Raw genomic sequence first — 12,596 nt, 5'->3', positions numbered from 1 at the left:
ATAAAAAAAAAAAAAAACTAACAAAATAAGAAGATAAGAGGAAAATTCTAAATGATGAAGAATACAAGAATCTGGTCATAATAGGATATAAAAATGAAAGAGAATTTCAAATAGATTATTAAGTTTCAAATTCAAATTTTTTAAAGTGATAATTTATTGGATAAGATTTTGTTAAATTATTTTTAAATTATTTATTTCATTTTTATTGAGTATTCTAATAAATATCGTACCATAAATAAATAAAATATATATTTTATTAACATTACCAAAACTATTGAGGATTTTTTAAAAATAAGAGTAATAAGAGGTTTGCTAGTTTATTAATGCACTTTTAATAACGCAAGTAAAGCAATAATCAGTTTTTAAAGTCTCAATAATGTAAATTTTATTAGATGTCTATGTTACGCGAATAGATTAATTAATTTTGACATGCACGCATGAAATCAAAGAAAATAATAGAAAGGCAGCTAAAATTACATAACAAAACGATGAAAGATGCCAAAAACGTTATTTATAATGTTGAATATATTTTCGTCTAATGAATCGTTTATTATGGATTTGTTTAGCATTTTTATCGTTTAAATATTTATAGTTAAGACAAGTTATTTTATCATCTACTCATTTCTGTGTGTGTGTGTGTGTGTGTGTGCGTGCGCGTATTCGTGCTATATTATTTTAAAATCAGATAAATAAAAATATTTGACAAATTGATATTTAATATAACAAATTAATATATAATCAAAATTAATTATGAAATAGAAAACAATTGCAAAATAGGAAATACATATGAATATACACAATGTTTCTGATTTTTTTACGATTATTTCCTGTAATTTACTCATCAATAACTGAATTGATAATTAAATTGGAGCAAATTTATCATAGTATCTCAGATGTCATGTAATTAATAATATATCGTAAAGAATAAGAGGCGATACGAAGTTCAAGTAATTGCAGAAAAGTCACAAGCAAGGCGAGAATGGCTGAAGAATTTAACCAGTAAGACAGGTTTGTTTTTCCTATGGCGCATTAAAGTCGGCAGAAGAAAGAGCGGTGGAGGGTCGAGCTTACGGTGTTTGTCGCGAGCCGCTAACGAGCAAAGAACTGTCCTCGAGCTCGGCCGCCGTCTTATATAAGTCTTAGCGACGAGTAAAATGCCGGACCACACACATCTGATCCTATCTAGAGGCGAGCGCTCCCTGAACCTCCGATTTACTGATGTCCTTATCGACGGACTTCTTTCCTACCTCACTTGTCTTATCGATCCTTACTATATGCCTTTGAGATTGTTTCGGCAGCAATCGTGTGTGACCATAACTTATACGGTCGAGCTATTCACGACTTTCCAATCGAGGATTTTCTTTTTTCCTCCTATACTACACAATGGAGAATCTCCAACGTGAGAAATTAGGAGTGAGATCAAAATCCTCTCATAATAAGAAATAATTCTTGAAGAAGCTGCTTTGACAAAATCAAACACTTATGGCAGATGATATCTCAAATGCTTTCTAAACGACTTCATTTTGCTCAATAAACACATACTATCATGATGCGTCTTACTAGTTTTATTAATACTAAAATTTTTATAAAATCAATTAAATATCTAATTCAATTTTTTTTAAATTGAAGTAAAATAGAAACATGACATTTTTATTATTGAATTTTTGTAGTTCATACTGTACATTCCAAATTTTCTGAAATTTTCCAATATATTTAAAATTATTTTATACTGTCTACTTTATACTTTGAATAAAAGAAACTTTTTTGAGACAAGCACTTATTTCTATTTTTCATCTATTAAGATTATATATATATATATATATATATATATATATATATATAAAATGGAAGTATTAATAATAAAATTATTAATTATAATAAGTGTTAATAACTAATTTATTTGAAGAATTATTGATTTCAAGATATTTATTTACAAAATAATTTTACAAAAAATTCATATAATTTATATATATATATACTTTTAAGGTAATTAATGAAATATTTTTTAATTTTAAGGTATTGATAAATTATATGTTATAAAAATAACTTACCCCATTCTGAAGTTGGTCATATGTGTAGCATGAAAACAGAAAGTAACTTACTGAGCATTTTATTAAACAAAATATTATAAAAAATTTTTAAATAAATAAACTCACCGTAGTTTCATTAACACTTATTATATATTCTTTATATGTTCCAGCAATTAATTTGACGATGTTCTCATCTCCATGTTTAGCTCCCCAATGCAGTGCTGTCTAAACACAAAAAGTTGGTACTTAAATAAAAACAGAAATTATAAAATGTTATAGTTCGAGTTCTGTAATAAAATTTTTTTTAAATATAAATAAAATCAATAAATAATATAGAATATATTTAATATTACCATTTTTAATAAATATATAGTAATATATTAATATACAAAAATCGATAGTTTTATTGAATTTATTTAAATTAAATCGATTACTTTATTTTTTATGAATTATAATAAAAAAAAATTATTTTTGAAATGCATTATAAAATATAATTGATGCTACTGTGATAGGAATGATAGAAATCATTTGAAGAAATAAATTTCAATGTAGTGCAATATAAATTAAAAGTAAACATTTAAATTATATTTTGTAATTCGCGAAATATAAATGATCTTATACTAAATACTAAAATACATTTTTACATCATTAAAATATTTGTAAATTTCATTATTATATATAGGTCGAAAAAATCTCAAAGTTCTTTTTTAATTCAAAAGCCCATATAAATGACTAATTTTGTATTTTATCTATTTTTATTATATTTATTTTAAAAAATCCGCTAGATTCATAAATCAATCGAATCTATATATCTTTAATTTAATTTGAATTAATTAAAAATATTGTAGGATTATCGGTTGTATGTTTGCTTCAAACTTTTGTTTATAAATTTATACTTAGGTAAAAACTTAAAAATTCCTATACCATAGTATAAATTCTAAATATTTGTATGCAAATAGAAAAGATCTACTTTATATATGTATCAATAATCATATTATAATAACCATCAATAGAAGGTGTACAAAAGTCTAAACGCTCAAACAAGATATCCCCCCTCTCTTCTAATTGTTCTAGGTATTCAATAATACATTCTAAAAAAAATCTATAATCATATAACTATCCTTGAAATTTATATACAACATTACCGAATATTCTAAATTATAAATGAATCATGGTGTATAGTGATCGAGTGGTAAACACTCGTGTAAAATATCCTGATCTAGATTCACCGTTCGTGAATTTACGATTTAGTGAAAATATGAAACCTTCTTACTTCAATTTACATACGATTTAACTTCATACATTAGTTTCAGGGGGCTTTATATTACAAATATTTTAAAAAGAAACATACATTTAGTAAATATCATAATTGTTTAAATTAATTCCTGAAATTAAAAAAAATTTTTTATTAAATTGCATGATATACAACACAGATAAGATTGTAACTACCATTTACTAATTACACGAAAATTTTATTTGATTTGCACATAAATTAGTTGAGTTATGATAGCATTTAATACACTAAAACCAAATTCAAATTGCCTTCTCTGTAAAAATATTTATCGATATTAATTAGAATTTAAAATTTATATTAAAAACAAAACTTAATTTCAATTTTTGTAAAAGACATCTATAAATATTATTTTAAATTCGTCGCATTACATATGTATTTGTATTTGGATTAATGATTTTCATTATTGGTTAACATTAGGTTTAAAATAAATGATTGAATTAGATTACCGTAAAACGGAGTTTTCGAGTCATCATTCATACATATTATAAAATTTACGTTCAATTATTCTTTAATCAGCGCAAACGATCAGCGTATAAGTGGACTCCCAACAATAACACGTGTCCTTGCAAAAGCACGTATAGAAGATTTTGTAAACGAAACTTCCATACAATTTGATATTCGGAAATGCATATACCAAATGTTTGCTACGATCCATAAATTATTATGTAGATACACTTCATTATTAAAAAATCAATGAAAAAAAGTATGATGAAATAATAAAATATTTCAATTAATCAAAATACCATTACCATTACTGTTTTAAAGATTTTGTCTCTTATAAAAAAATTTTCAATAATATAATAATTTTTTAATCGAGTGATAGTATAATATGATATTTAAAAAACAGAGTATTAAACAAAGGGGCTCTAAAGTTTTTTAAAAGTTGTCATCATGAATTTACGGCACTGTTGATTTATTTATTATCTATTGAGTTGTGTAATTCTGATAAAGAACAACGGAAAAGATGTGATTGATAATTTCTTTTTCTATAAGACTATATTTTACTCATTTTATAAACTTTTTTATTGACATAGTTAGAATGAAGATTCAGTTATCCTCTTTCCTGTTAGTCCTTTTTATATATTAAAAGAGAAAACGACGTATATGACCGAAATGGTCATACAATTATCTTTACAAATTTTTAAATTCTTTATTGTAGATAATACAGATATTCCAAGGAATGTGTACGAGTACATAGAAATTAATTAGTTTTTTAGAGATTAAAGATTAGATAGATAAATAGAGCTTTAAAGAGAAAGAAAGACAGAAATAGCGAATGAAAAAAGGTTGTATGTAAATTCTCACAAGTATATCTTTCTCAAGTAACGTATTTTTTTATGGTTGTTTCCGATCTATTTCTTTTAAACTGATTGAAAGACTTTTATGTACATAATATATGAAAGTGCAAACCATATACTTAAATCACCATACCATAAACCATATTCTTCTTAGTCTTTATTAGTATCGAATATTTTCAAGAAATATATATAAATATTGTACGTGGATGAATATTATTTCATTATTGGAGATTATTTGCAGAGCTTTATAGTATATTTTTGTTGATTTTAAAATTGAAGAAAGGAGAAACGATAATACAGAAAAGTCCTTTCCATTTTTCTTTTGGAAAAAAATCTGCTTTTCAAATGGAAAATAGTAAACATTTAATCAAGCTTAAAACTTGTTCCTACTTAAAGCAAGAAGCAGAAAATCCAAGAGGACTGCATTCACTTTAATTAAGAAATCAATGTATCTAAAATAATATTAATCCAAATGATTCAATAGTAACAAATTTGGAACTTTCGCTATTGAATTTAGCACTGAAAGGCCATTTAAAAAAAAGATTTACGGAAGATAGTTCAATAATATTTTAGAGTTAATGAAAAATATTTAGTTATATTATTATAGAACTTACTCAGGAAATATCACAGAAATTAAATTTAAATATTAGATGTTGATTTATATGGAATAATTATTAATTATAAATTACAGTATATATCTGTAAACAACAATTGAATTTTATTAATTAAAGTTCATAACGTATATTATTCTATTTTAAATTATACTAATATATATTATTTTAGTATATTATTATTTACTATTAATTTAAAAGTATTATTTAAAAAATCGCGGTTTCTATCAAATATTTATTCCTAAATAACAAATATAAACTTATGATATATAGTCTCATTTTTCGCTTATTCCATGAAAAAGGCAAAAAAGCATTGTAAAATCTAATAGTATTGTGTAAACCATAAGAACGGATAAAAAAAACAAGAAAGATAACACAGAAAGAAAGTCATAGCAGTATACGCGTCCACGGAAGAGGCGCAAACTCAAAAAGAAAGAAAGAACGAAATGGTTTGTGTTGTATTAGCATTACCGCCGACGGATAAATCATAAAGCACTGAGGCGTATGTAGCGGGTATGCTAATGACACGTCCTGCATCCTGTTATACCACCCTCTTAGCCCCATACTTTAAGGTTCCACGCATTATAGTACACAGTCTCATCCTAGACGTTCTCTTTTAGCGGCATTTCCTTTCACTTTTTCTCTTTTCTTTTGTTTCTACATTCATTTTATTTCGCAAATTTTCTTTCTGCGAAGCATGTGGTAGATACTGTTAAAATTCATAGCCAAAACGGGATTCTTTTGTTCATTTATGGCGCGTACAGTCCGAAAATAAAAAGAAATTGTGTATACGCTAAGGTTACAGAGTGAAACATTTTGCTGTTTGTGTCGGGATGTCCCGAGATAATGTATAAGGTGGGTTGTGTGACAATGTCGCCATTCTAACTAGTAGGCGTACTTTTATGAGATCTTATGAGTCAAGAGAACGTACATTTTGATGATGTTTCAAGGCACATATTTGATAGCGAGATCGAATTGTTTTTTTTTCTACATTAGTTCTATTATTTTTTTACATTTTCTTCTTATTGTTTAGTTTTACAAGAAAAGAATTGCTTTAACGATGAAAACTTATATATACGCTCACACTTATAATAAAAAATTTAGAAATAATGTGTCTTAGAAAAAATAATTACTAAATTACAAATAGTCTATCATTATCTTTGATTCTCCTTATAGTTGGTGTTTTTTAAACTCTCCATTTTAAACTGAAGCTTATGTCTTTAGTATTTTTACTTTTTTATCCTACAGAATTCTGTTTTTAGCTATAACTATAATCAGATAGTACTTTAAATATAACGTCAACATTTTCGGTCTTTGAAATGCACTAATCATAATAATTTTATCAACGAAATATTTAATTGAACAAAATGATTGTTTATTTACAAGAAATACTTATACGGCTTCGGTAACATAAAGGTAAAATAAGTAAATAGTATGTATCTATTAAGCGCTTCTCAGAGTAAATTTTTTGTTCATTTTATAGCTTACATACACTAATTGTATACAAATTAGTAGATTATAAATCCTCGTTTTTTGAGTAATATCACAAAAATTTTCCTATTATATATTATAAAATATTTTCCCAATAGTGAAATTGATAATTACGTCATACAAAATATTTCACATATCGTTTTTCACTTTAATAGCAAAATTACCGAGATAAAATATTTTATTTAAAGTCATTGAAGAGATCGACTCCAATTGAAATTAGTTTAATATGACAATTACATCGCAATCCGTCATTTATTGCATATTGAAATACTGCTACACTTTTCCATTTATGAAAACCCGGCAGTACGCGCACGACTGGCAGCAAACGAGCTGTAACTAATGAATGGGAAGTATGCGGCCAGCGAAAGCAACACAAATGACAGGATAAAGAAAAAGGGAAAAATCTAAAAGAAAGAAGGATAAAAATAAATGAGAAAATATGATGGTGTAGTCGTTGTATATGAGACCGCAGGTGAGGGTGTATAATTCTGCGTTTCCGGCAGTATCAGTCTTTTAGTTTTGATTAATTCCAATGATTGGAATGCTAATAAACGACGCGCATGACAAAAACACCTTGATTGTCATCATATGTCTTTTCGGCACGAGTAAACGATCAATCAAATGAGATCGACTATATGCAGTCGTCTTTGTGGCATTCCGGACATTTAATGTTTTTACATGCGCTTTCCTGAATTTTAAGATAATACAATCTCTGTAATCGAGCCTGAAAATTCAGCAAGAATTAAACTATTCACACTACTTTTCATAATCTTGCTGATAACAAATATAACATAATAATGATTACATTTTGTATGTAATTCTACAAACAAATCTATTTTGTTGATTAATAAAACGAATTGTTAATAATCAAAATTTTCATTCTAAAAACTTTTAGTTTTAACGATAATTAATTGTTAGAGCAAGAAAATTTAAATAATATAAATACATATAGTTACTTGAAAAACAATAGCATATTACTAAGTATATAATATATATGGTAATTAATTAATTCTTGCATACAGAAATATCAATTATACTATTTATAAAATTAAGAAATATAATACGTTATTAGATATTCAATTAATTTATATTTACATATTGATCATAATAAGTCAATACAATAAATTATAATTAAACCTGTGAATAAGTTAATTATAATTATTTAATTTACAAGATTATAAATCCCGTTTAATAATATGTTATATTAAAAAATTTAAATATCTTAATCTATAAATTAAATATATAAAATTAAATATAATTTATTGGCTGAAAAGTTGAGAAACCTGCAATAATTACATTTTAGTTAACATCAAATTATTGAGTATATTCAAATAAAAAAAGAATAAGAAAAATAGAAAATTAATTAAATTTTTATATTACATTTCTTTTTATTAATAGTTACTTTCAGTTTTACAAAAAATTTTCTATTTGAATATTTTTCCTTATTTTTAACAATAATTGATTTTATTATTTTTAAAGTTGCATATATTTATGTTATTTTATCAATTTAATTCCAAACAAATTTATTATTTTAAATAAGGTTGTAATAAATTGTATATTTATTTTTACGAAATAATTTTTTTTTTAAAAACAAAATTTATGAAAACAATATTTTGTTCAAATTAATTTACGAATTGAAAAATAATGTAGAGTAAGATGGTTCTACACAAATAATGAAATCTCTTTAAATAAATTTACTCATTAAATAAATGATTATAATAATTCATACGAAACAAAAGCAGTAAGATTGTTACAGCGAATAAAATAACTACATTATTCATAAAAAATAAATATAACATTATATATCAAGATAACGTATATTTAACATTAAAATGTTTAAAATTTGAGAAATCGAAGTGACAATAGTAATATAGACAATATTGCAAAACACTTTATTAGGATAGCTATTTATAGGAGAGCTAAAAATTACATAGAAATACATGCGGGTAAAGAGTCCTCCATTCAAAACGAGAAACAAGGAAAGTGCGGAAAGAGGAGGCATGTTAGTGACATCCGGTGCCTTGGGCATCGACAATTAGACGACTTTCTGCAAGTCGGTGCAAATGCAAATCATGGCCGTCGATGGGAGCTCATCGGTGGCGACAGGTGCCATCCATTCCGCCGAGTTGCAATGTACAAGACATTGCCATCAGTCGACCATTAGGTCATCACTCGTCCGTGACTCAACCCCACTACCAATCAAATTATTTTATAGTTCGTTAAATACCGCATTCTATTTTATATAGTTTATTACTCATATATAGTGTTGATTTTAATTGAAAAAAATAGAAGTCATATATGTCTCCCTGTTGGCACAAGTGGATTTTTTTCCTTGATTAAATCTCAATGATAGGTGGAAAAGAACCGATTTTGTAACTAGGATGCAATTTATAAATGAACTGTTAGTAAAGTTTAAAAATTAATTTTGGAATAATGTATATGAAATATTCTATATTCAATACATTAACTAAATTGCTTACTAGATTTTTTATGATTGTATATTTAAGACCATAATAAGATTATACAATATTTTAATGACTAATTTTACAAAGCACGACTCAACTAACATTCGTAATTGTATAGTATTTTTTTCATAATTACAATATATATAATTAAATAATTCATATAAGGTATTTTATTTAATTTATAATAAATTTTTAATTAATTTAATGAAATATTTGTGAAAAATTAGTAATAAATTTTTTTTATCTATATATAATTCTTTATTATTACAAGTATTATTGTTCACATATTTGTTCATTAAGCTTTGTAAAATTTATCAAATAAGTATTTTTCTATAAAACTTAAGTTTCTTTATGGATACTAGATCATTTTATATTAAAACGTATAAGTAATTATATATCTTTGTATAAGATTATCAAGCATAGTAATGTATATATAAAAATCAATCATGATTACTACAAATTGTTTATCACTATAATTATTTTAACATGTAGATCTGACACTATTTTGTATTTTTCATAGAAAATATTAGAAAAATATTGTATACCTTAAGCCGCCATTTATTTTTGTATTTAATTAAATATATAAGTAAAAACTAGTTCGTTGACAGAAAGTAATAATAATTTCGACTCGCATTAATATTGTGTTAAAAAAATACGTTTTAAATAATAATTTTTTTTGTAAATGTATATAATTAATAAATTAAGAAAAATAATTACATTTACGTTTCTTACGTTCAAAATCCATTATATATTTTTATTTCTGTTTACAAATTTTATATTAAAAATAAGTGTACACAATGCTGCTTTTAATTGATTTTTATATATTAAATTTACTTTTATATACCATTAAATTTTCAAGTAATTATTTAATGTGTTCAAGATTTTATTAATATTAGTTTAATATAATCTAAAACTTTTACTATTACTAATTTAACTAATATTCAACTTATCGAAATGAAATAATAATTAGATATTAATAGCAACAACAATATTAATATTAAATAAATTAAAATATTAAATAATAATATTAATATTATATTTATTGTGATTATTATTATTAATATTATTAATATTATTGCTTATACACAAATATATTTTAATTATAATAATCTTTTTACTGTAATTTCAATTGCTTCTTTTTATTAATTGAAGAGAGAGAGAGAGAGACACAGACAGACAGATAGCAGAATCAACAAAGAGAACAATGCAATATAAGATAGTTGGATCACTATCCACTAATAATGCCAAAGTTGATTTACATGATTGAATTGGCGTTACGAAATTGAAACTAACCCTACAATGCACCCATTTCCCGTTGGTTCTTGTACCGAAATGCAGATTCTCAGAAACAATGTCGTTTAGCTTGCATACATCTCTGCATTTCTGAATAGGTGCACGTTAGGTGTATGTGTGGTATAAATGGACGAGGGAGGTTGGATTCCTTGGTATGGAATTAGTGTCGTCGAGAGACATCGATGACACAGCAAGTACTCTCTTGGATTATATGTTTCTTTGATCTCTAAGGATTTAGATTATTAGCACATTTATTCTCTCTCTTTCTTTCTCTCTGTATATTACATTCTGAAATTGCTTCAATACCTAAAAATTCATTTTAATATTTGTTTTTATTTATTTTTTACAAATATACAAATATACAAATTTAATATATATATATATATATATATATATATATATATATATATATATATATATATGTGTGTGTGCGATATTTTAATTCTTAATAAGCATACAAATCAAGAAATATTTTAAATAAAAAATTATTTTTTAAATAATCTTCTTTATTAAGTATCCTCTCTTTTATTAATATTATCTATTTATTGATATACATATATTATTACAATTACATATAACTCTAAAATTATAACTATAATTTCATATAAATTATAGGTACAAGAACATGCAGATGTAATTATTATTGTACCAAAATTATAAATCTAATATTTTCATTTTCATTTTTGAATTAGTAAAAAAGTTCAAAACATTTCATATATTTTAATGTTCAACGTTTAATAATGACTAAATAAGTTGAGTTAAGTAAAACGTAAAAATGAATAACAAATTAAAGATAAAGAAAGTGAAACAGATGAGAAAAAAAGGTAAGAGACTTTCACTATATATGCATCCCCGACTATCTGGTACTCTCTCTCTCTCTCTCTCTCTCTCTCTCTCTCTCTTTCTTTCTCTCTCAGTTAAGGTAGGAGATTAGTATGCTCGTATCTGCATACCGTAAGATTGTATCTGCCGTAAGCACAGCCCTTTATAGCTTTTTGTTTGTATTTCGTGAATACGTATTTATGCGAACATACTTCTTCTCTTTTGGTCTTTTTTCTGTTCACTATATTTTCTCCTTCCTACAGTATCCCCTTTGCAAACATAGAAAGAGAAAAACAGAAAATGAAGAAAAAAGAAAACGACTTTCTTAAGAGTTGTTTTAAAAGATTTGTTTTATGCAAACGCAAGAGGTAAATTTTTCGCGTGATGCACTTCGTATTCCTTTTTTTTTGTTGTTATGACTGGTTCCTTCTCTCCTCTATTTTAACTATACCTTCTTAGAGAAAAAGGTATCCTTTTCAATCGGATGCTATAACACTTTATTATTCGATCGCGATGCAAAAATAAATAGTGATATTAATATCAAATTTATCGACTTCGACATCGGTACATTCTTTTTTGCTTATACATTTGCGTTTTTGAGCTAAAAAGAACTAAAAGAAGAGAAAAAGAGAGTAAGAGACAAGAATTTCAAAATTCTTCCTGCGTGCAATTTGGCGGCGAGGGTTCCAGGAATCTTTGATATTCTTTTTTACCTTGTTTTATATGGTATTTATATAGAGATTCGGTCCATTCCGGATGAATATCAATTACTTCCGATGATTTTCGAAGCTGAATTTAAAGTTGATCGAAAAACGATAAAAATGTCTATACCTTATAAAATTTAACATTAATTTTATTCAAAAGGGATTTTTAAAATTTTTATTCATTACTTTTTTTATTTATTCTACCAAAAATTACGTATAAGTATAGTTTGTAAGTCAACTAATATTACTAATTTCAGTATTATGTAGTAATAATAATATTATCTAGCAATGATATATTCATACATAGTTAAGAAAATATTTGTAACTTGAAATGCAATTTGAAAAATTTTTTTTTCTATATTACGGTGACATAAATTTATACAAATAATAAACACTCACAATATATGAATTATATACAGAATCTCCTTGAAGACATAATCAATTATATTTATTTTTTAAATAGAACTCCTAAAATATTACAGTTCTTTAATATATTCAGTATTATAGACATCCATCATTAATGCAATTGTCATTATAAATACAAAATTAGGTTGTTTAAGTGTCCTGAACTTCTTCAGCTATTTCTTA

The 12,596-nt window shown here is 25.0% G+C and overlaps 1 protein-coding gene across 1 annotated transcript in view; it reads right to left on the bottom strand.

Moving 5' to 3' along the window:
• The window catches only part of sowah (ankyrin repeat domain family member sosondowah), a 145,944-nt gene that overhangs the window by 11,354 nt on the left and 121,994 nt on the right, over positions 1-12,596 (bottom strand). The window contains exons 9-10 of the mRNA XM_011496816.1: positions 2,157-2,255; positions 2,052-2,057 (exon numbers count right to left, since the gene is read on the bottom strand). Of these exons, the coding sequence (XP_011495118.1) occupies positions 2,052-2,057; positions 2,157-2,255 (105 nt within the window). The remainder of the gene's footprint in view (positions 1-2,051; positions 2,058-2,156; positions 2,256-12,596) is intronic.

The sequence above is a fragment of the Ceratosolen solmsi genome, unplaced genomic scaffold (genome assembly GCF_000503995.2).
Source record: "Ceratosolen solmsi marchali unplaced genomic scaffold, CerSol_1.0 scaffold29, whole genome shotgun sequence".
Taxonomy (NCBI): Eukaryota; Metazoa; Arthropoda; class Insecta; order Hymenoptera; family Agaonidae; genus Ceratosolen; species Ceratosolen solmsi.
The sequence above is the reverse complement of the archived record's forward strand: the minus strand, read 5'-3'. Positions and strand labels throughout refer to the sequence as shown.